General features: G+C 39.2%; 2 protein-coding genes across 5 annotated transcripts in view; one reads left to right on the plus strand and one right to left on the minus strand.

The window, feature by feature from the left end:
- The window catches only part of NFE2L2 (NFE2 like bZIP transcription factor 2), a 36,255-nt gene extending 25,879 nt beyond the window's left edge, over window positions 1-10,376 (plus strand). For all 3 annotated transcript variants that reach the window (XM_081242293.1, XM_081242292.1, XM_081242291.1), the window contains exons 2-5: window positions 6,487-6,753; window positions 7,349-7,438; window positions 8,125-8,316; window positions 8,738-10,376. In XM_081242293.1, coding sequence (XP_081098419.1) covers window positions 6,490-6,753; window positions 7,349-7,438; window positions 8,125-8,316; window positions 8,738-9,967 — 1,776 coding nt within the window. In that variant the 5' untranslated portion in view covers window positions 6,487-6,489 and the 3' untranslated portion in view covers window positions 9,968-10,376. The remainder of the gene's footprint in view (window positions 1-6,486; window positions 6,754-7,348; window positions 7,439-8,124; window positions 8,317-8,737) is intronic.
- A 4,245-nt stretch (window positions 10,377-14,621) lies between these two features.
- HNRNPA3 (heterogeneous nuclear ribonucleoprotein A3) lies at window positions 14,622-24,436 on the minus strand. 2 transcript variants are annotated; one of them, XM_081242841.1, is made up of 11 exons: window positions 24,356-24,436; window positions 22,195-22,317; window positions 21,959-22,105; window positions 21,657-21,867; window positions 21,228-21,317; window positions 21,049-21,144; window positions 20,874-20,954; window positions 20,242-20,382; window positions 19,242-19,364; window positions 19,079-19,148; window positions 14,622-18,986 (listed from the first exon to the last, which is right to left on the minus strand). In XM_081242841.1, the coding sequence occupies exons 1-10, from the start codon at window positions 24,359-24,361 to the stop codon at window positions 19,096-19,098; spliced, it is 1,071 nt and encodes a 356-aa protein (XP_081098967.1). In that variant the 5' UTR covers window positions 24,362-24,436; the 3' UTR covers window positions 14,622-18,986; window positions 19,079-19,095. The 2 variants fall into 2 exon arrangements, with proteins under 2 accessions (XP_081098967.1, XP_081098966.1); XM_081242840.1 differs by having other exon boundaries at window positions 24,290-24,423.
- Window positions 24,437-25,401: the final 965 nt, after the last annotated feature.

Below are 25,401 nucleotides of genomic sequence, written 5' to 3' on the forward strand. Positions count from 1 at the left end.
GAGTCCCCTTCCATCTCTAACATTCTGTGATTCTATATAAATGTTTTTTTGTGATCCTTGTTTTTTATCACCTGCTCCATAATTATTACAGCAATATATTCAGAAGTTAGCAAATCAGTCCAGTAGACTCAAAAGTACCTGAATGTGGGCAGACTATAGAGAATAACCTGTCATCTCATCTGCCTTCTCTAGAAGTCTGAGAAAACAGTTGGCCTTGTCTTGTGTATCTTCTTGTAATGAAGCAGGAGAGAAGTAAATAGGCAGATAAATATTTATGAAATACAATAGTCATCAGTGAGATGTATTTTCTTTCTTTTTTTTTTTTTTTTTGCGGTACGCGGGCCTCCCACTGTTGTGGCCTCTCCCATTGTGGAGCACAGGCTCCGCGGCCATGGCTCATGGGCCCAGCCGCTCCGCGGCACGCGGGATCCTCCCGGACCGGGGCACGAACCCGTGTCCCCTGCATCGGCAGGCGGACCCCCAACCACTGCGCCACCAGGGAAGCCCAGTGAGATGTATTTTCAAAACACACCTGCTTGGTGTCATTTTACTTTAGGAGTAAGGATTGTGACTGCAGAGTAGAGCCTTGTGAACCAAGGAGATCTTTGTTGTTGTTCAATCAATTCTTCAGAATTCGAGCATGCCCTCAGTTGTTTTTGTACTTTCCTATAGCTCTTAATTTGGTTTATACTCCAACAGACGGTAGGATGAGATTCATGTTCATCCGGTTTTGCCCAAAAATATTTGAGCAGCTTCTATGGAAAAAAATATTAAACCAGATTTAGCTTTTAGGTGAATAATATAACCACCTGGGCATAATATAAAGACTGAAATGTATGAAAGAAAAGCAATTTAGACTCTGAATGCCAGTAGTTAATATTTGGATGGAGAGATCGATCTCAGGAGAATAAACTTTAAAAGAAGATTTATTATTTTCTTAATGGAAATACATGATTTTAAGAAGGAATCTGTATAAAACAATTATACCCTAAGAAAGATGTAAAAAAAATAAAAATAAATTTTTAAAAAGGAATCACTTGAGACATTGTCTTAACACTTATACTGTAAAATTGGAAGTGAGGATCAGTTCTCATTGTTTACAAAGTTAGTTATCTGTGCAATTTTTTAAAAAACAGTTTATTGGTGAAATTTGTTTTTAGAAGAAACCTCCCACCACCTTCCCGTCATCCTCTGGACAAAACAGGATGGGAGAGGGCAGGTAGGGAAAGGGGTTGGGAGGTGCAATCTTCATTTATACATTTGAATGTATATAATAAAAACCATTTTATTTTTCATTTCAAATACTTTTCTAAAGCCTTAGTTTACTGAATTGCTTTAATTTAGGAAGAGATCATGATATCTTTGCTTTATCTTTTCTGATTTTGGGGGGATCATCTAAGCATGATAAATGCTTGTTTGTTCAAAGCACTAAAATTGGCTTGCAAAAGACATTATTATGGGATTCTGTGTTCAAGGGCTTTCTTCTGTTTATCCTGGAACAAAGACATTTGTTTTAAAGTGGTACGAGTTAATAGTCCAACTTCAGATTTCCCATAAAACGCGTAACAGATTACCCAGATGGCAAATGATGATATATATATAGAGAGAGAGAGACATTTTCAATATGACTGTTTCCATTGGGCCAGATGGTGATTTAACGTGAATTGTCAGACATTTACGTTCTTATTAAATTGTCTTATTTTGTCGAAGCCAAGCTAGCAACATAACGTGGAATACACTCAGGAATTGCAAAAGGACAACAACAACAAAAATTCAGACACCAAGTATGGCAGATGGCATTTGCTCCATATGGCATGTGAAGGCTCACAGCCAGTGCCTGTGTTGCCCTTGGGAAGCTTAAGGAAATACCTGTTGAAATGCCATACATTTCCTCTCCCTCCCCAGACCCTTTTTATCTGCCCTCTTGCAGGGCAGCCATGCTTCCTCAGTGCCTCAGGTTGAAGTGTGGGAGAGCAGTTTAGTTCTTCCACTGGCATTGTCCTTCCACACTGTCCGTTGTCATGCTCGTTTGTTATGGGCACCACCCCAGCTATTTCCTCTTAGGTGGTTTGGGAATTTTGCAGAGAGATGGGTCATTTGTGGAGTAAGTCGTGTGCCCAGTCACAGGGCTCCTTCAAGACAGCTCACTGCCTGAGGTCAGCACAGAACACAGTCCTGGGCCTGCAGGGCTCCCCACCAGTGAGTCGTAGGTCAACAAACTTCTGCTGTTCTCATTTTCAACATAAAGCTTTGAATATTTAATGCAATATCAAATCGCTGCAGGTTTTTTCTTCCAAAACTTATGTGAAAATCTGAGTAACACAGTATATGATATATCAAAGCCATGACAAGCAACCCCTTGTTACTGCATTCTGAATTTGATCAGAACATCTGTTTTAAAGGAATTCAAAGTAGTTAAAACTCAGCTTTTTTTTTTTTAAGCAGACGTTTTCTTTCAGAGACCTCGCATGGCAAGATTAAACATTATATAAAAATAAACTTAAAAATGAAAACCTCTGAGAACACTTTGAAACCTGTTTTGGTCTATTATCTCATTGAAGGCTGCCCAGCCTTCATTAAGAACAATTAGATGTTGTCACTTGAAACATCTTTTGGTGGCATTCCTGGTGGAGACGGTCAGCTCTGGCTCTAGAAGCCCCTCCATCTCCCAGGGTCCAGCATTGTTTCAGATCAGATAACAAGAACAGGTGCTCAGGAGCTGATCCAAATGACATTTGTGTTTTATTTTTCCTGTTTGTTGATGAGGATCCATCAATGTGTCCTTGTCTAATTATGTTATGGGAAATTTTAAAACACTGAATTGGTTTGGAGCTGTGCATTGAAGGGTAGTCATGTCAGGAATTGAGAGGGTGTTGCGTGTGTACATAAAAGTTTACATAAAAGTGTATGTTATTTACTTTTATTTACAACACACGATTCACATGCCTAGTGGTCAATTTCAGACCTTCCCTGAGGAGGAACCAAGTAGCTTCATGGCTGAGTGTTGTTTCAAAGCTCCCACTACAGTTCTGCCTGTAACTTTATTATTATCCTTTGGCCTGGAGCTTGGTCTCACTTACAGCAAGTAGTAGGGCCCATCCTACTTCTCGTTGGGATGCATAACAACACTTACATATACTTTACATTTATAGAGAAATTTCTTCTACATTTCATTTGATCCACCAACATCCGTATGGTAGGGGTAGGATGGAACAATTATACTAAATTTATAGCTAAAACACCTAAACCCACTCAAGACATCTGATGGGGAGGAAAGGGGGGAAAAGGAAAGAACAGAGTTGTATCAACTCTTGGTGTGATTTTTGCCACTGACAGTTTTAGAGTAAATTACATTAGAAATTTTCCTCCCACCCATAGTTCTGGGTTCTAGGAATACTTTGGACTAGTCATATTTGTGAGGTGTTTCCAACATAAATTCTTCAGTGCTCTTTCAGTTCTTTTATGAAAAAGTCAAAACTGAGTACTGGTTTTTATCCTGGGATCTCTGAACAAGAAGCCCCAGGCCGAGGGCAGTCTGGGGAAGTGAGGGTAGATGTGGCACAGTGACCTCCAGGTGCAGGGACAAGTATTTGGGTTTCTCTATTGTTGACCTTCTGAAGAGCTCAATGCACTTTCCGTGTCAGTTTTTGAGAGAGGTGGCAACAGGTACGCTTATTTTGTAGAGAAACTAGAGTTCAATTGAGATAGCATGAGTCTGCATTTCCTTAACTTTTAGTGCTAGCATTTAGTAGCAGTGAACACCCTGAATGTCTCCTTAGCACCTTGGTCGTTAGCTCCAGTTTGGAGAATGGCCCAGACAGGATACTCAGCTGTAGCTAGATTCCCCCAGAAGATATGGCCCAACCTAATTAGAATTTTAAAGTAGGTTTCTCTATACCTTGGGCCTTTCTCTTTTCACATGACCTTTGTGTAAACATGTCTATTAAAGTGGAAACAAATTATTTTTAAAATGGAAATTCTCATGTTTTATTTTAGTGGGGAGCCCCCTGAGAAGATAGCCACGTATGACTGAATGCTCTACGATTTCTATTTTGTTGCTTGTGGCCAGGAAAATAATCCAGGTGACATTTGCTCAATCCAGTCTTCTGAAGTGGTGATGGCCACTTCTTCCCACCACCAATATGTCAAGGCAAAGTCTACATATTCAGCAATGGATTTTATTTCCTGCCCCACTTAGGAACCACTGTCCAATGATCAGACTTCATATTTTTAGTGTGCGCTAGTGGTTAAAGATCAGGAGTCCAAGATTGACTCATATTGTACTCATGCCTGGGTATACATCCCTGTTCTGGCACTTTCTCATAGTACGTCTTCTTTCTAAGCTTCAATATACTTATCTGTAAAATAGGGATACGTGTTTTCTTTATGTGGTTTTGAGGGTTGGTTTGTGTATATCTGAAGTACTTAGAACAATGCTTGGCATATATAGAAAGCCCTTAATAGATGTTGGCTTACAAACAGTTAGGTATACCCTAGCCAGTTCTGAAGAGCTACAGATACTGCTTTAATTATACCTACTGTGTGTGCTCTGTGCTAAAAGTTATACTGTTCAAAGCTAGAATGATAAACCTCATAAGCAGGGTTTCATAGCATTTAAGATTCTAACACCAACTTTCAATCAAGGCTAGAGGTGGCCTCTACTATCCAGTTAGCTGGGCTGCCTCTAGGCTGGGTGGTCTGTGCTTATACTTTGTTGGGTGAAATAGCCTGACTGCTCAGTGAAGCAACAGCCATGTTGTTTTTTGTCCTTTGGAGGCTGAAAGTAGTAGAGCCGTAAATGCACTGGGCAGCCCAGTGCTGCCAACTGTTGTCCGAACCGCAATACAAAGTTTGATGTCTGTGCACACTGTGTCTGCTGGCCTTCAGATCCCACTTCCCTTTCTCTGTCAGATTTTCCAGTCTCCATCTCATTATTTTCAACATAGATGACTTGTTAAATGGAAACTGATTTACATTTCCTACCTGTTCAGACTTTTACAAAAACTAAAGTTGTAAATCAGAAAAATTGCTTTTGACACATTTGTGGTTAGGAAAATATGGACATGGTAACCTAAGCCTAGCCTTGTAATATAAATCAGAATAACTATTCCCTCATTGTACAATTCTCCCCATATCTCAGAACGTATTACCTTCCATCCTTCCCTAGAGCCACATTGTTTTGGTTTGTGTTATTAAGAGGGTTATTTACGATTTCTCAGGAGTGAGCCTAGTGGGCACTACCCCTTTCCCAGTCCTTTTGGCAATCTCTTGCTTCACCCACACAAGATTACCATTTGCTAGGACTTGAATTTACTAATTTGTTCATACCTCAGGAGCTAAAACTCAAGTCAAGAGGAAACTGTTTTGGGGCTTCCCTGGTGGCACACTGGTTGAGAATCCACCTGCCAATGCAGGGGACATGGGTTTGATCCCTGGTCCGGGAAGATCCCACATGCCGCAGAGCAACTAAGCCCGTGAGCCACAACTACTGAGCCTGTGTGCCACATCTACTGAAGCCCACGCGCCTAGAGCCCGTGCTCCGCAACGAGAAGCCCGCACACTGCAACAAAGAGTAGCCCCTGCTCACTGCAACTAGAGAAAGCCTGCACACAGCAACGAAGACCCAACTCAGCCAAAAATAAATAAATAAATTTATTTAAAAAAAAAAAGGGCTTCCCTGTTGGCGCAGTGGTTGAGAGTCCGCCTGCCGATGCAGGGGACATGGGTTCGTGCCCCGCTCTGGGAGGATCCCATATGCCGCGGAGCGGCTGGTCCCATGAGTCATGGCCGCTGGGCCTGCGCGTCCGGAGCCTGTGCTCCTCGACGGGACAGGCCACGGCAGTGAGAGGCCCGCGTACCGCAAAAAAAAAAAAAAAAGAGGAAACTGTTTTAATAAGTAACCACAGACACAGAAGTAGCGAGAAATGATGGGGAAAAGATAATCCACTATAAGAAAGACCAAAAGGTGATATTTCACAACTGCTAGGTGACAGTTTAACTTGGGTTTTTTTTTTTCCCCTGTAAACTGGTATTTGCTAAGCAAGTTTAGGGAAAAATTCCACATACTCAATCATGTTTTCCAAACTCCACTTCTCATAAACCACTGGCTCGGAGCGCTTGCTCTAATTTCTCTATTCCATGAAACAAGTGTGGGATTTCTTTTAATTCAAGAATGTTAATGTGCAACATTTATTACTTTGTTGTTAGTGACCTCTGCCATCACCCAAATTGTTAATAATCCAAGTAATAAGTGATTACATTGGATAGCTGTTTGTAGGTGATTTAAAAAAAAAAAAAGATACATACGTTGAATAGAATTAACTGTGCCCTTCCAGAACTTTGGATCTGTGTTCCCATTCAGATTTTATTTGTAAATCTCCCTACCCCCCACCATCAGCAATGGCATAATGTAAATTATGTGGTATCTGCCATTTAAAAACTATTTTAACCATGGTCTCTCTCCTTCCTTTTTTGTTTTAAACATAGGACATGGATTTGATTGACATACTTTGGAGGCAAGATATAGATCTCGGGGTAAGTCGAGAAGTATTTGACTTCAGTCAACGACGGAAGGAGCATGAGCTGGAAAAACAGAAAAAACTTGAAAAGGAAAGACAAGAACAACTGCAAAAGGAGCAAGAGAAAGCCTTTTTCGCTCAATTACAACTAGATGAAGAGACAGGTGAATTCCTCCCGGTTCAGCCAGCACAACACATCCCATCGGAAACCAGTGGATCTGCCAACTACTCCCAGGTACAGGGTACTCAGTTCTTGGGAAGGTAAAACATCTGGATTTGAGTTCCAGCTTTGCCTTTTACTTCATGACCTTATTAAGTCAACTTCCCAACCTCAGCCTACTGATGAGTTCAGTGCCTGACTGACTTACCTCAGTGTAAGGATTAGGAGGATATAAATTACATGGAAGAGCTTTGTAAGCTATAAAAACATTATGTAATTATAAGGATAAAACAGCTGCAACAGTAGTGACGGTAGTAGGACTGTTGTAGTAGGGATTATTCATGTACTGTGACAGGTACTGTTCTACTAAAGTACTTGAAATATTGATTGATTTAATCAACACAACAATTATGAGTTAATTACCATTATCCTACTTTATCTACAGATGAGCAGTTGAAGCCCAAAGAGGTTAAATAACTTGCCCAGAAACTGGGCAATAAATTGGGGGGTGGGGGACAAGATTTGAAACTAGATAGTCTGGTTTGATTCTGTGCTCTTTACTATACTAAACTGACTTCTGAAACAAGAGGAATGTTTGACTAACTAGACTGTAAACATTTTATGAACACGGAACACTTTTTTTCTTCCTCTGTCTTTCCCTTTTATGCAGGTAGCCCACATTCCCAAACCAGATGATTTGTACTTCGATGACTGCATGCAGCTTTTGACAGAGACATTCCCATTTGTAGATGACAATGAGGTATTAACATTTAGTTAACAGCAAGTCTCCACAACTATATATAACATATCGTATATTGGTCCCTTTGATGTATCTCCATTTAGAAAAAAAAATGAAAAACTATTTCAGGAGCAAATTTTATCAAGGAAACCTTAGCCTATAGGTAACTTTATGATTTGAAAAAAAAACAAAAAAAATGACATCCCTCCTTCCCCCACATAATACAAACCCAAAAACGTTTACTCCTGCATAGCCAGAGGGATGGGTGAGCATAACCATGGAAACAAGTTAACTCTTTTGTTATAGATACTTAGAAATAAATTTTGGTGAGTGAAAAGCAAGCTGGGTAGGAAACCAAGACTTGTTCAGTTAACAATTTTAATAAGTTTATTGTCTGAAGCACTATACTAGGTATTACATACATATATACAAATTAAATTCTAAAGATTGTTCTTACCCATTTTGAAGTTTACCTTCAAATGCATAGGATAAAGCAATTAAGCTAGTAAATGAGTAAATTTGGAGTCAGCTGGGCAGGACAAAAACATTTGTTTCATTATATAGAAATAGGAGTCGTAAGTCACCATTATAAGTAGAGAAATACAGAACTGCAGCCAATTCCAGTCTGAGATGTTGTGATGGCCTTGGAGCGTACCCATCCACTGCTGGTGGCAGATTCATGTAGATAAATGCCTTCTCAATTTTAGGTTTCTTCAGCTACGTTTCAGTCACTTGTTCCTGATATTCCCAGCCACATCGACAGCCCAGTCTTTATTGCTCCTAATCAGGCTCAGTCACCTGAAACTGCTGTCCTTCAGTTATCCACTGCTGATTTAGACGATATGCAACAGGATATTGAGCAAGTTTGGGAGGAGCTATTATCCATTCCAGAATTACAGGTAACTAAGACCTAATATAATAAATACCAAAGATGCTGTTTTATATTCAGTCCCTTTAAATTAGTCATTCCAGTTATTTATTATTTATATGCCACCTACTTATAGGAAGGAAGGATTGGAGGGTGCTTTTAAATTAGTCATGAGAGCTGCCCATGCTCACTTCAGTGAACTTTTGTTAGTTAAATGGACTGGATGTCTTGAGGGACAGATCAGGTTATAAACCTGAAGTCTGATCTGGGAACTCTGAAAATAATACATATGCTTAGGCATAAGTATCTGTTGGAAATGGGAATTACCTCTGTATTCTAGAAGAGCCTGGTGTGAATGGGGGTGGGGAGAGATTACCATCAGATATGGATTATCAGCTATTAAAAATAGCTTAACCTTGACTTAACATAGTATAAACTTCTTTTCCACACAGTGTCTTAATATTCAAAGTGACAAACTGGCTGAGACTAGCATGGTTCCAAGTCCAGAAACCAAACTGACGGAAATTAACAATTATCATTTCTATTCATCAATCCCCTCACTGGAAAAAGAAGTAGGTAACTGCAGTCCACATTTTCTCAGTGCTTTTGAGGATTCCTTCAGCAGCATCCTCTCCACAGAAGAATCCAGCCAGTTGACAGTGAACTCATTAAATTCAAATACCACAGTAAATACAGATTTTGGTGATGAATTTTATTCTGCTTTCATAGCAGAGCCCAGTACCAGCAACAGCATGCCCTCCTCTGCTACTTTAAGCCAGTCACTCTCTGAACTTCTAAACGGGCCCATTGATGTCTCTGATCTATCACTTTGTAAAGCCTTCAACCAAAACCACCCTGAAAGTGCAACAGCAGAATTCAATGATTCTGACTCTGGCATATCACTGAACACAAGTCCCAGCATGGCATCACCTGAACACTCAGTGGAATCTACCATCTATGGAGACACACTGCTTGGCTTCAGTGATTCTGAAATGGAAGAGATAGATAGTTCTCCTGGAAGTGTCAAACAGAAGGGTCCTAAAACACAGCCAGTAAGGCCTTCTGGGGATACAGTCCAACCCTTGTCATCGTCTCGGAGGAACAGTGCTCCAGTGTGTGATGCCCAGTGTGAAAACACACCAAAGAAAGAGGTGCCTGTAAGTCCTGGTCATCGAAAAACCCCATTCACTAAAGACAAACATTCAAGCCGCTTGGAAGCTCATCTCACAAGAGATGAGCTACGGGCAAAAGCTCTCCATATCCCATTCCCTGTAGAAAAAATCATTAACCTCCCAGTTGATGACTTCAATGAAATGATGTCCAAGGAGCAATTCAACGAGGCTCAACTTGCATTAATTAGAGATATACGTAGGAGGGGTAAGAATAAAGTGGCTGCTCAGAATTGCAGAAAAAGAAAACTGGAAAATATAGTGGAACTGGAGCAAGATTTAGATCATTTAAAAGATGAAAAAGAAAAATTGCTCAAAGAAAAAGGAGAAAATGACAAAAGCCTCCATCTACTGAAAAAACAACTCAGCACCTTGTATCTTGAAGTCTTCAGCATGCTACGTGATGAAGATGGGAAGCCTTACTCCCCAAGTGAATACTCCTTGCAGCAAACGAGAGATGGCAATGTATTCCTTGTTCCCAAAAGTAAGAAGCCAGATATTAAGAAAAACTAGATTTGAGCAGATCTGACCTTTTCTGAGCTAGTGGGTTTTTTTGTTGTTGTTGTACTGTTATACTGAAAGCTCCTACTGTGATGTGAAATGCAGAAATATACTTTATAAGTAATTCTATGCAAAATTATAGTCAAAACTAGTGTAGAAAATATAAAACTTTAAGAAGCATTAAAATAAGTTATCAGTATGCTGAATCAGTAGTTTCACTTTAACTGCAAACTTAATTTCTTAAAACACCATTGGGGCTAGTTTCTATATACATGTAAATACTACAAAAACTCCTTATTTATACTGTTCTTATCTCATTTGTTACTTTCATAGATTTATATGATACATCTGGCTAAAAGCAAATTGTTGCAAAACTAACCACTACGTACTTTTTTAAATAAATACTGTATGAACAAAAAAATGGCATTTTTTATATTAAATTGTTTAGCTCTGGCAAAAGACAATTTAGTTGAAAAGCTGGTACTAATAAAGGAATATTATGACCGTTAAATTATTTCTTCAAAGTTCATTCACAATCTTTCATGACAATGAAAGATACAGGGAAATAGAGTATATCAAAAAGATTTTCTCTTCAGCAGCAAGTATATCTCAACTAAAAAAAATGCTCTGTATACTTTGACATGAAAACACCGGTTCTTTTACTCTTATCAGTGTATATGCCATACATTTGATGGTGTGGGAGAACCATCCTACTAACAGAGTATTTACAGACACAGGAAGTTGGAAGGCTCTGAGGCCTGTTTGAGAAAACTATATGGCTGAACACGGAGGGGGAGAGTGGGTCAGTAGAAAAGCACATGGCACAGATCCTTGATAAGCCTTCATAACCTTTGCTTTTACCTTGTGGAGAACTACTGGCAGTGTTAAGTAGGGGGTAACATCTGAGTTAAAAGTTTCCTCTGCCTTGTGTGTAGGCAGTAGTCTAAAGGGTAAAGGTAGGAGACCAATGGGGAGGCTCTGAAATAGTCACATGGAGTATGGTGTCTTGGTTTACAGTGATAGCAGTAGTGAGAAGGCACTGGATTCTGCATGTTTCAAAGGAGGAACTAAAAGGATTTTCCAATAGAAAAGATGAAGGTAGACTCGAGGACTTCAACATCTGAAAGAACTGAGTTGCCCAGAGATGGTTAAGACTGTGGCTAGAAGGTTTAGGTGGGAAAACCAGCTCACTTTGGGACACATCCAGTGATTAAACGTGTAAACAGCAGGTACAAGAGCAAGGCCCCTCAAAATTTTGAGACTGCAGGCCACCCAAGAAACCACTCACAGCACTGATCATTTCTTCATCTGGTCAGATGTCTCATTCATGTCTTGCTTGGTTTCATTTTGAAGTGGGTAAATGGAAGTCATCTGAGGGCTCAGCATGTTTAAAATAAGTACTATGTGCAGGTTATTCACCAAAAGTCCTATCAATCCATTAGGAGCAATATTGGGTACAGGTCCACAGGCCCTAGAGCCAGACTGCCTGGGCCGCTACCATTTTCCAAGAATGACCTCCAGTGAGGCAAAGCACCCAGGCTGCTTCCTTATCTGTAAAGCAGGGATAAGTACGCAGTGAATTACTCCATAAAAAGTACTGACCCTAGCTAATAGTAAGCACTCTATAAATGAGATTTTTTTCTTCAGCCTTTTAGTAGCATGCCTTTTAGTTGCAAGTGAAAGAAACTAAAGTCAAACCAGCTTAATAAGAATTTGACTCAGCCGACTGCAAAGTTCAGGGTTGAAAACGACGACTATCTAGGCATTCAAATGTGGAGACTCTGCTGTGGTCTGTCCTGTGTAGTCAAGAATTCCTTCCCATGGTGGTGTTTTAGAGATCCCTGGAAGAGACATCACTTTTCCAACCTCAGAAGACAAAAATCTCATCTCGAATAAAGTGCCCTTACAATTATGGGTGGGAGTGATGGCAACAATCTGTTAACAGTAGCCCCCATCTGGAGCACGTGGAGTTAACTTGCACCTACTACTATCTACTCCCCCCCCAAGGGGGAAGAACACCTAGGCAGACCAGATTTCCACTGTCATGAAAGCAGATGCCTTCACTCACGCATTCGCTAGTCAAACTTCAGAACTTTGCAAGTTGAAGATAACTGATCACCTTTCAGTGCCTAAAAATTACTCTGAAGTACTATACATGCTGCATTACATAGAACCAGAAGTTTTAAATCTAACAGATCCTGACCCATGACTAGAAGTACATTTCACCTCTTGATCATGTTTATCTGACTCCTCAGATTAAACTTGGCTATCCAACTGTTAAACCTTACTTGAACACAGTTCCTAATTTTAAAATGTGTACCTATGCCTTTTACATTGAGGTACACCCTATTAGAAATCTTAACTGCATGACACTGCATGTTATATAAAATTCTTGCCGAGATTTTCCTGAAGTCTGTGGAGTAGCTGCTCAAATGTACCTTGTAATACTTCCATACCCATTCTTCTAAGTCTCAGAACATATACAAAATATTCTCATTTTTACTTTAAAGATACTTATCAGGCCAATTCTAGCTTTTTAACACTTTCTGAGAACTGGAAAAAAATTAAAGACCACAAGAACTTTAATGCTATGTGGAGGAAAAAACCTCCCACTGGCATTAACTTTGTCACCCTTTAAAATTAGGTATCGCTTCAGCACATTCTTAAAACAGTACTCATGATTACTACCAAAAATACTATCTTTAGGGACCACGGACCAAGAGCCAGCTTAAGCTCTTTAAACGCATTATCCCATTTAACCTTCACACTTACCGAGAGCAGGTAATATCAGATTACTGTTGCCAAGCATCTCAAAATACCACTTAACCATCACAACTTCAAAGTTAGAAATCAGACCCACCACTAGCCTTACCTGATACTTAAAGAGTACATATTACCGAATCAAACCTGACTTTTGGTTAACTACCTTCAAAGTAACATATTTAACGCGTGTAAAAAATTCTAAGAGGTCTGCTACCATCACCAAACTGCCAAGGGGAGCACGGCATAAAAAAAGAAACCCCAAACCACCTGATCAAGGTCACAAACCACCTGATCAAGGTCACAAACCACCGTGTTAGTTCTGAACTTTTTTTTTTCCTGATAGGCAAAATGTGGTACCTCAGAATCGAAATCCTGATTGCACTTCTGCTGATACCTACACTAAAGGAGGATACGGAGTAGAAAACTGAGATTAAATCCAAATAACCTATCAGTTCTTTTGATGCAGTTTACTCAATATTTCTGTTGGTGGAACAGACTAATACAATGTATTTTTAGAAATGAAAATTCTGTGTATTCTAATTTTCAGTTGATATCTGATACAATTTTTCATCTTTGTGGTAAACCCTTATTAATTGTAATGGCTATACACATGGATGTAGTGAAATTTAACCATTTCTCATTAAGCTGTCCACTTCCTTATACATAACACTATCCACATTACCAGTAAATTTTAGAAAATAGTACATACAGGTAAATCCGTTATTTCCTAGCTAGCTTTCAGTACCATGCACACTTAACTTCTACCAGGTGAATGCAGTTTAATGCACCCTTGCCATTACCTGATTGAAAATATATTAAGCAAAAGTGACATATATTACCTATTACCTTACTCTTCCCCCAACCCTTGGTACTTTTTATTCAGTTCCAAGTTTAATTAACCTAATGTATTTACAGGACCCTGCTTTTGCAAAACACTAATCCTCAAAAAAAAATTTTAATTGCAGTTTGTAATGAGCACACGGGAGATTCCAAATTTATCTTGTTGCCTGAACATTTTGCCGTTTCATTTAATGTATTTTCACTCTGAGAAAATAAACGTTATTTTACAATCCAAGCATTAAACTGGAATTATAAGGCACAGCTGCATAGAATACAAGCAAAATGTGTCAAAATCCTAAAATCCTCACATGGCTTCAATTCACAAAGCATTTCACATATTAACAGCTACCAGTGCTATGAACCCAAATAAGTGTGGTATGAAAATAACTTTAAAAAAACATCAAGACCATACCTCACAAATTCGTCAAAATTTTTTGGGGAGTGCGCTGCCCAAAATATCCTAGTTCCCCAACTAGGGATTGAACCGGGGCTCCCTGAAGTGGAAGCATGGAATCCTAACCACTGGACTGCCAGGGAATTCCCTCAATTTGTCAAACTCTGACACATCACTTGGGTTAAACTGTGTAACGGTAGTTTACTACTACTTAATTTTATTAGTTTTCCCCGACCCACCTTCACACCACAAAATGCTCAATTGCCTTTCTCAAGAAACCAAGTACCTCCAAAAACAAAAAACATGCAGCACCAACATGCAGTACCTTCCAACATTTTGAACCCTCATTTCACCATTCTCCCAAATTACCGTTCACATAATTGTCCTTACCCACAATTTTTCTCCAAAGAAAGTTCACTAACTCCTCACCAATCACCCAAGTATCTCATATATTGTCCTTTAAGAATTCTTAAGTGGCAATAAGCCTTTTCCCCACACCTACTTCTCGTGTGATGTTTTCCACTGAATAAAATCTACATCCTTTAAATCAACTGATAATGTGAAGGCTCATTCCAAGTTTCCTGTTTTTTTACTTACTAGTAAAGTATGTAATGTCCACCTATACAGCATTTAAGTCACATGAACACTGTGAAGTGACAAAACAACACACACGTTTCTAAAAATATTTTAATGAAAAAGTTCTTTCTGTAAACATTTCATTATACTACAAATGAAACATTTGAATCCATTACAGACCACCTTTTAAGTCTTATAAATCAGAGTAAAACATTGAGATTTAAAAGTAATCTTGAGTATTTATATAGGCTAACAATCCTTACATTACCCCTGCACATTAGCATGCCTACTCACTACTTTGTGACATCAATTACTGGAATTCCAAGAGATACTGGCATTTAATTAGAAATGTTTCAAATGGTGACTTACATATTCGAACTCTTAAAACCAAGTGTATTTCAACTGTTCAGTTCCTTAACAAACGGTCTTTGTTACCAGATAGTTTTTCTTCTTTAGGACATGAGTGTAAAATGAGCTTTTTCAGAAGAAATGTAGTGTGGGAAGCTGTAACCTATGAGTTGCTTTGACAAAATGAGTTAAGGTTTGCCTTGACCATTTCTCCCTTGTATAACTTCCTTCATTTACTGGTGTTATGACTTAAGAGCATCGTATTTTTCAGAAATGACAGTGGAACTACATTTAAGTAAAATCACTTTATTTCATAAAGAAATGAGATGGACTGGAAAAGAACAATGCCTTTAAAAAAGAAAATATTTCCTATCTTAGGAAGTTTGCTTCATTAAAAACCATGTTGTAAAGAAAAATTATCATTAAAAGGCGATTTACCTTATTCAACACTTCATTCTATGGTGGTGTGTAGAAATTCAGTCCTGATTTAGACAGATACAGAAAGAGACCCAACCAGTTATTTTCTGAAAATAAAATCTGTGGCAACCTAACTGCTCCTGTATATAAATAACTTGACTTACTTATAATTTAGAACTAGTTTTATTTTAACCACCTGTCCCCGCCAAAGTGTTATTTTTTTAAAAAGTGAATTATCATCAAACCTCAAATTTTAACAAGCCCTTTTGGGGCAGCAATAATAGCCCTTATGAACAATCAGCATCTGATTTGTGTAGTAATTGAGTAATATTTTAACTATTCTTTGGGAAAGGTTGTCTTAAAAAGGAGGTTTAGTGGAATTAGGCCCCCACTGCCTCTGATTAACAGATTAAACACAAGGAAACCTAAAAAAGAACCAAAAGTTTATCCTATTAGTCCAAATAATTCCCTGAAGTCGTATGCGAGAGAACTTATTTATGTATGAGGCCACTTGAACAAAGACCATTTTCATATCTGTATGACCCGACAGTTTGGAAATTTCATTCCAAGATTTTCTTTTCTCTAGATTGAGGACTGGAAGCGTAATGCTTCTGTTACAAGTCATGCTTATTACAAAAATTCTTTAAAAAAAACCTGGTCACTCTTTCTCTTGTCAAAAATTGACTTTATCCTAAAGACACCAACAATGAATTGTATATATCTGACTCAAGATGAACACTCATGGTTACTGCAGGGAAAATTTTAAAACTGTTTAAACTGTGTTCGATGTGATTCCAAGATAAACTTTTCAGCTGAACAATTTTGCCCATGTATCTAATAGTTTTAAAATATGTAATGTAAATTTATAGGGAAACAAATGGTGTCATCAGGCTTTAGTGTAAGCTACAAACCTTACCCAGCCAGAAACCTTCGTATTTAAGATGGTAGGAAAGACATTCCTCATTTAGGCAAGTAGGGTTCTCATTCAACCTGCAAATCAAAAAAATTACTCTTACCTTGCTTTACAAAAAATTACTCTTTAATTAGTGAAAAAATTCAAATTCAAGCCTTACCTAATGCTTATTGCCCTTCCTTGCAGGTCTAAATGCTAGACCTAGTGACTGTGGCCAACTATCTCTCATTGGTGTTCCAAAAGGCGAAGAGCTCCTTCCTGCTAGACTTTCTTCGATATTTCAGTTGTAATAAGCAGATTTAACTAGCTTTTGGAAAGTTGCTCACTATCACCATAGTATCTTATGCCTTCACTTCTCTGTAGTTGAAGCTCTTGCTGCTGCCTTGTCATTCTTTATTTATGCTGACTTGTCCATACTCAAAAGGCTGCTGAAGTCCTGTCTTAGTGAGTCTTTGATCCACTGTGCTTAAAAAGCACATCTTAGGTCCTTTAAAGCTGGTTAAATCGCTCTCCTCATGGCTTAACTTTTCCACACTGTTCACAAGAACTAAGCTAATACAACTTATAAACAGGTCACATACACAGATTTCACCTGCTTATAGGTTGCAAACATCAACTTACTGACAATATTTTCACTATTAAACTAGTTCCAGAACACAGAAAGTTTGTTAACAGTACAAATTAACCTCATATGCCATTAAAGGATACTGTCAAGGTTGTGTCAAACAATTTCACAAACATAGAAACAGGAAATGTTAATCTCCCCCATTCCTTCAACCTTTATTATATGAATAAAAGAACTTGAGACAATTTAGCTTAATTTTAATAAAATGTTTCCCAAGCATTATTTTGACCAGGTACCCAGGTTTAAGTTATGAACATTGACAGTGTCCATTTATATAACCAACACTTGAAGTTGTTAAAGACTTAACCATTTTCTAATAATTAGCCTATTTTCTACACTGCTTATTCACATATGTCCATTAACAAATGGAATGTTGTCTGTTACATTTATTGGTTTGTGAGTGTTTTCTGGAAAACTGCAGTGTCTGTGAAGACCGATTTCCATGCTGGCATTGCATGCATCCAAATATTAATGCACAGAGGCACAGAATTAGAGCAACGAGAGCATATTCAAACACTAGCACGCCCCATCCCCCCTTTTATTGCTTGTTTTGCTTAGTACTTCTTAAAACAAAAATAAGAATCTCAAATTTAACGTTCAACTACCGAAGAAATAATAACAGCAGGGCACATACTTAGGGCTCGAATGAAATTTTAAGCACTAGCTGGCGCAAAACAGTAGACATTGGTTTATATATATATATATATATATATGACCTTGTTATCTAAGACTCTTCTCAACCAGGGTCTTCCAAACAAATTGTAAACTCATACCAACATGATTTAGGTTCAAGCATACACATGGAAATAACAGTGTGTTCTTTGGGATTTTTAGTGAGTACAAACTCTAACTATCCAAATTTGAATTCAGGTCTTGAGGAAGTGAAAAGCTTGTTTGTACTAAGCAACTGTGCTACACTTCTACTGCAGTAGTCACTTGGGATGATTATATCTAGACTATCCTTGGTTTCATCCAGTAAAATGCAGAGGGTACAAACAAAAAAGCATGCCAGCAAGGGTTCAACAATGCATGATTTTTATTCTCTTGCTCTGAGAGCTTGTATCAAAAAAATATATATTAAACCAAGGAAAATAACTGAAGATTTATGGGCCTCTTGTGCTTTAAAAAGGAAAAAAAAAAAAAGGTAGCCACTAATTCGCTCAGATAGAGCAGGCTTAGTGGTCCTGTATTTTGAAGATTTTAAGAATGTTTCTTAAGGTAGGAGGAAACGGAAAACATTCACTATCCCTTTCCAGAATTTAAACAGAGGGCAGGAGACATTCTCTACACCCAAATAAAACTATGGCAGCAGTTCACATGTGACCAAGGTGAATGTAGAATGGAGATGTTCTAAACACAGCTAGGACGCTCAGCAAAGCTAACACACTAAAATCATATGATTACATTTTGAAAGAAAATGCACAAAAACCAAATAGGAATTTTGAGATTTTTCATTTGAAGTAAATCTTAATGCTATTAAATTCACAAATATGCTAATTTAAATACCCAATTCTATTATCTAAAACACACATTGCAAACATACAAATATCTATTCTCTCCACATGTCAGAGCCCATTCATTTCATGGTTTGGAAATGGGGAGAATAGATCCCCTTAAACTGCAAGTCAGCAGGTGTTTCTTTACAGTTAACTTTAGCAAAATTCATACAAAATAGTAATTAACAATGATCTTCTTTACTTGTTAACTCACAAGGAAACACCTTCAAAACTGCATTTTGTTAAAGTTTCTGTACTAAAATGTAGAAAAACTGAACTACACAAATATTGAAAAGTTAAAAATTCCTTAATTTTTTATTCCTGGTACCACTACCACAATTTACAGGGCAATATACCTGATGTAATGAAAAGAAAAAGAAAAAGACAAAGCTACAACAGATAAAAGACCTCAGGAATGTACATCTAATTGACACTACATTGCATTAATCAATAGCTGCACTTTTTGCAAACTGTGGCTATGACAGTCCTGAACAAGAAGGGTTTCCTGTTTAAGCTGCAGTAACTTTTCTGACTATGGATCATCGTTCCTTCTGTGGCAGATTTTTACAGTTCCTCTAATGCATTTGGGACGACTGTCTCAAAGTAACCTGCAGCTTTCCTGACAACTCCTCGCTCTCTCTCCTGCTAAGAACTGTAGCCTGTTGAATAATACAGGATAAAAAAATTATTACACTCAGTGAACAGTTCCACATATTCTTTATCATCATGATAAAAATTTAAAGATACCTACCCTTTTCTTCTGAGTTTTTAGAACCTTCTGCTACCATATCCACCACTTCCACCACCAGATCCATAACCACCTAGAAACATACACACAAAGATTTTAAAGAAACACATGAATTTTTAATTTAAAAGGCTATGAAAAATTTTGACAGGAAAAAAGAATTATTTACCACCATAGGGACTTCCCGAGCTTCTTCCACCAAAACTGCCCCCCTTCATGGGTCCATAATTTGATTGCTGTTGTCCACTATAATTTCCAAAATCATTATAGCTCCCACCACCACCATAGTTACCTGAAATTACAAAGGTTTTATTTGTGGCTGACCTACACAGTTTATTTTTTTTAAATATATGTACTCATCATCTTTTGACAATCGTGGCAGCATGTGCTCTGACACTTACACACAACACTTTGAAAAGAGATTTTACAGAGCTACCAAACTCTTTTCACTATAGAGGCCCACTAGCAGGCCTCAGACATAGGCAGGAGAGGAAAAACAAGAAGTGAAACATGGCTCAAAAGACTACGTATTTAGACAGCTACCGTATTTTGTTTATATTAGATATTACACCCTAGCACATTCTCTCCTTCGTACCACTAAACAGCATCAAAATTATGTTTGATTCCCAATTCTGATACCATATAACTTTTAAATCAATGACAAAAAAGCATTTCAAGTTGACTGTTAAGAAAAACTTGTCGATATATCAATACAGTTCAACAAAACTCAGTGCATTCATAACAAAGTTCTTTATAGCATCGTGGAATAATGATGCAGACCTGCTTAAGAGTCTGCAACGCACCTGACATATTAAGACTCAAAGTATTTTTGTCACCTAGACTCCAGATGACACCCGATTCATTTCAACATGTCTGCATATTCAATTTACAGTTCCCATCTGTCCAGCTTAAAAGTACCTAGAGTTAACTAAAATTCAGGCAACAAATATTACTGATAAATGTCCATTTCAATACAAAAATAAGAGTTGAATACACTTGGCCAATTTACTAAATTGCCAGCAAAATAAGAACAGTTTAATTTCCCACCATTTGAGTATTTTCTATTATAAAACATCAAATTTGACCAAATGCTGTTTTAACATGTTTTTAAACACCCGTAAGAAACTATAAAAACTATTGAATATTCAAAACAAGTGAAAGTCTACCACCTCCAAAATTTCCTCCTTCATTGTAACCATCATATCCTCCACCACCGCCACCATATCCACCACCTTGGTTTCCATATCCTGGTCCACCACCACCATAGCCTCCTCTACTACTGTAACCAGGACCACCGCCATAGTTACCACCTAGAACAACAAATTCGGTTGTCAGACAAAAATATAAATGTACAGAGGATCAAGTTATTGAATGCTAGTTTACTGTACTTTTAAGCCCCCAGAAAACAGGTCAATGAATTGATTTAACACTCTAAAGCCTGGTAATACCTGGCTAATAGAACAGCAAGAATCTGGGCTAGGAACAATTAAGATGAATGCTTAAATCTTTTAACATTAAAAAGTTGTCTCAATTTTTAAAAATCTCACTAAGGAAAATAGTGAACCGTCTCCTGAGACCAATAATTCCACCTCAACTGCTAGTACAATAAACCTTATCAGCCAAAAAGAACCAGGTAATGTTAAATCTTCAGGACTTTAAGGTCTAGTTTTCTATATTAGTTTAAAAGCATACTTTAATGGTCAAGCCACACAAGTTTTAAATTAGAAAAATGTAAACAAACACTTTCATTCTTCATAAAGTATAGAAACAAAATCAAAATATCAAACATTAAAAAACTTACCGTCGCCTCCAAATCCATTATATCCACCATCACCTCCTCCGTAACTACCTCTGCTGCCACCACCTCCACCACCATAGCCTCCTGAAAAAAAGCAAAGTGTGAATTAAATCAATATATTCAGTTTACCAATAACACTTAGGTAGACATGTTCTTAGAAATAAGGTAACGGTCCTACCTCTTCCACCAAAGTTTCCACCACGGCCAAAGTTACCTCCACCACCTCCAAAGTTTCCTCCACGACCCATAAAGTTGCCAGATCCACCTCCACGACCTTCAATACAGGCAGGAAAGTTCTTTAAGAACCTTACAAACATCACTCATCTCTATTTTGTATGTATATATGGTACTACTCACCTCTTTGTGATCCAGCAGATTGCATTTCTTGTTTAGAAAGGGCCTTTTTCACTTCACAATTATGCCCATTAATAGTGTGGTATTTCTGAACTAAATTTTGTTTAATCAAACAAACAAACAAAAGTTATTTGATGTTTGGAAAAGCACACATAAATGATATCCTTTATCACTATATAACTTATTAAAACATCATCAAAAAGGTAGTGACTTTGAGTGGTGATAAGGGAGTGTTCTGGGATGTTAGTAACATTTATTTCTTGATCCAGGTGCTGGTTACACAGGTATAGTCACTTCATGAAAACTAAACCATACACTTTATATGCTATCATTGTGCACAATACAAAAGTTATAAGCAATTTAGCAAGTTTAGTAGAAAGCAAAGAAGCCATTTCTGCTTTCTCATTCAAGTTCTGAGAAACTGCTACTTACCAACAATTTTATCAACGGTATCATGATCATCAAAAGTTACAAAAGCAAATCCTCTCTTTTTTCCACTCTGCCTGTCTTCCATAACTTCTATGGTTTCAATCTTGCCATACTTTTCAAAGTAGTCTCTCAAATTATATTCTTCTGTATCTTCTTTAATACCACCAACAAAAATTTTCTTCACTGTTAGATGGGCACCAGGCTTTACAGAATCCTACAAATAAAAAATATGTAAGTTAAAAAAAAAAACCTCAAAAGATTTGCAACAATTTCACATGTCACACAACATTGTATTATTAACATACCTCTCTAGAAACAGCTCTCTTTGGTTCCACTACACGCCCATCAACCTTGTGTGGTCGAGCACACATTGCTGCATCCACCTCTTCAACACAAGAGTAAGTAACAAAACCAAAGCCCCTGGAACGTTTTGTTTGGGGGTCTCTCATCACCTACAAAACAAAAATTTTAAAGCACTGAAACACACCTCCACAGGTCCTCTGCCCTCTTTCAAGAACCTTTTGTTCCCTTAATAACTTACCACACAATCTGTAAGTGTGCCCCATTTCTCAAAATGTTCTCTTAAGCTATCATCTGTAGTTTCAAAGCTCAGACCACCAATAAACAGTTTTCTCAACTGTTCTGGTTCCTTTGGATCATGGCCCTGAGGAAACAAACCAATATATTTTAATTATTTCGTTTAGTAGGTAAATGCAAAGATGCACAAGCCTTTTAATCTCCTACAAATAAACTTTAACATCAAATTCCTGTACCATTAACACTTTCTCTAAAATCTGGAGGAGGATCACACACATCAACTGATTAAAGGGACCAAGAAAACCTATAACCAGACTCTGAAATGCCAACATCACTTAAAAACTAAATTGAAGCCCAAGAGAATTCCAGAATCAAAAGTCCCGAAATTTTGAGCTACAACTACAAGTGTCTGGGGACAGATTATTTTAGAAGTGGCTACTGAGAAACCAATTTCTAAGAAACCAGAAGTGTTGTAAATGCAGTGTTTCATCTATGCCATTTCTTCTCTCGTCTTCCCTCCTTAGTCTACACCCCCACAAGCACATCATTATAAACCACAAGACTGTGAACTACAACTTAAGAGTGGAGAAATTCACCACTTTCAAGCAAATAAAAAGGTGTTCACCACTTCAAGAAAATAAAAAGGTGAAAATAAGTGTTTCTCAATAAAAGGCTAAACCAGCATTTCCCCCAAAAAAAAACTATGGAAAAAACCAGCCACGTAAAAATTTTCTATTTGCATTTGTACCACATGCCAAAAATGTCAAAACCAACATTTTACTGGGTCAAAAAAAGGGCAGTTTGGACTTACGTTATGTATATTGTCTGACAAGAAAGGAACACAGTAAAAAAGAAATTGAGATTTAAAAAAATTAAGATATGGCCTGAATTGTTTTACAATTTAACTAGTTCTTTAACAATTCACATAACTACCACTTAACACATATATGCATGAAGATAACTTTCATCCAAAGTCCTTAAATAGAGGCACTCACATTTACATTCTAAGATCTTCCTGTGTCTTCTAAAAGTAGAGACGTTAAGGCATTTAATATGAAGAGACTGTCACATGCCACGAAAAAATGTTAAATGATTAACAGCCTAAAGCATTTATTCACTTAGTCTCATCTTTTCAAGTCCCGGTTAAATACATCTAATTAACAATACACAAGGTTGAGAAAAAGAAATAACCCACATGAAATTATCCCAAACAAATGAAAAATTCGACTCTGGTTGCAGTCCTCTGAAACAAAATTACAAGAAAGTACAACCTGAGCCGACCCATCAGAATAGGAAAAACGAAGGTGGAAAAATTTCAACTTCCTATTTTACATCCACACTCTAATTATGAGATGGGGCACTTCACCCACATGGAACGAAGCTATGTAAGGACTTTAGCAAAAACGGCAGATCAATAAGTACTTTAAAACAGCAAAGTTAAAAAAAAAAATATTTTCAACCCAGTGCTGCGAGGAAAAGAACGGGACGGAAAATTCTCCTTAGCCGTCTGTAAGGCCTGGAAACGCGTTGGTAGAACATCACTGAAAGCACTAGGCCCCAAGCTTCGAGACCGTTTGCGGCATTCTCTGCTGGGCCGCCTCCTCCCTCTGCCTTCCAATCCCACGCTCTCTCTCCCGGCGGCGGAGCCAGGCGGCGGCCATTGCGTGCCAATGCGCCATTTCGTAACGCGGCAGCGGATCAATGTCAATGTGGCCGCCGCCCGCCTGCTCGCTCGCCCGGATGTGCCTGCTCGTCCCCTCCCATCCCCCACCGCCTCCTCCCAACCGCTCCCGCCGAGGCCCGCCATGCCGCCCTCGGCCTAGAATGGGAGGCCGCGCGGCCGGCGGGCCAGCTCCCCTCCCGAGGTCTCCCCAGCCACACCGCGCCTCCAAGGGGCCACTTGTGCAGCCCAAGGAGACGGCAAGGCTGGCGAGAAGCCCCAAGGAGGCCTCCGAGGCCCGCTCCCCTCCCCCTCCCGCCGCCCGTCTCAACGCAGAGCGCGGGAGGGCCGACCCAGTCCACCCGGCCTCCCCACTCCCACCGAGTCCGGCCCCCCTTGCCGGCCACTACCCAGCAACCCCCCGCTCTCCCCCTAATACCTCCTCCCCCCGGCGGCGGCGGCGACGGCCGGAGTCGGGCTGGGGGCGGCCGGGCGGCGGTTTTACCTCCATTTTGAGACCGGACTCGCCTCTTCCAACTCGAGTTCAATATGGGACCGAGAGGAAGAGGCGGGGCTAGCCGTCACGTGACGCGCTTTTCGCGCGCCGCCGGCCTGATGGGGGAGGGGCGAGTTGGGAAGGGGCGTGGCCAGCTGGGCGCGAAGAGGGACTGGACGAGCGGGTTGGTGGGCAGAGGACGGGGGCGTGGCAAGCCCCGGGAGCGCGCGCGCCTCGCTAATTTACAGTGCGGCACCGCCCTTGCCGCCGTTCGCGCCCGGGCGGCTGCAAGGACGTCAGCTAGGCTTTTGCCAATGGTCGGCGCCCACGTCGGGAGAATGCCTCGTGACCGCGCGTCACCGGAGAAAAAGGCCTGTTTCCCTTTCTTCTCGCGCTTCTTTCCCCTCCCCCACGTGGGTCTTTCGGTCTCCATTATCGAATTCATTTCATTCACAAGCCTGAGTAAAACCACATTTTCCCTTCTTGTACTTTAGGGTTGTAAGAAAGCCCTCTCGGCCCCTCGGCGTCTCCTCGCACGTTTCCAAATGGCAGGGCCCGGTGTCCGTGACTGGGATGCCCACTGTGAGGGCTCGCACTGAATATCCCTGACACGGACATATGTGAATCATGGGCATCTTGGAAAGGCCTCAAAACGCGGCTGAAACACTGGAACTTCACCCTTAATGAGCTGAGGCAAGACTGGTCGAGGTCAGTTAATTAGGTACTCACTGATATCTCAAGAAATCTGTCGGCACTATTTTCTTTCACTTCTAGTTACTGTGGAAAGAGCTGAAGGAACTGTTCTCGTGGACTGGATTTAAGGAATGATTTACAAGATTGCTAAAAGTAAGACCACCAGATATACTCCCTATTCGCGAGTGATTTTTACCTAATTATTTTCACTTGTGAAGTAAAACAAAAAAGATCAAAGAGTTGATCTAATTCATTCTTGGCCTCCCAAGTGACTTTAAGTCATTTGACCGTACTGAGCTTTAGTTTTAGGATTTTTTTTTTAATGAAAATGGGGATAAGATTTGGTGATCTCCAACACCCAT

This window comes from Mesoplodon bidens (assembly GCF_964165515.1).
Source record: "Mesoplodon bidens genome assembly, chromosome: 8".
Lineage (NCBI taxonomy): Eukaryota > Metazoa > Chordata > Mammalia > Artiodactyla > Ziphiidae > Mesoplodon > Mesoplodon bidens.

Excerpts from the sequence above, each read along its gene's own strand:
- HNRNPA3 (XM_081242840.1), bottom strand. The coding sequence starts at position 24,361 with ATGGAGGTAAAACCGCCGCCCGGCCGCCCCCAGCCCGACTCCGGCCGT. Across the intron at positions 22,106-22,194 it reads GCACACTTACAGATTGTGTG|GTGATGAGAGACCCCCAAAC; the intron begins GTAAGTTATTAA and ends TTTGTTTTGTAG. Across the intron at positions 21,868-21,958 it reads AGAGAGCTGTTTCTAGAGAG|GATTCTGTAAAGCCTGGTGC; the intron begins GTATGTTAATAA and ends TTTTATTTGTAG.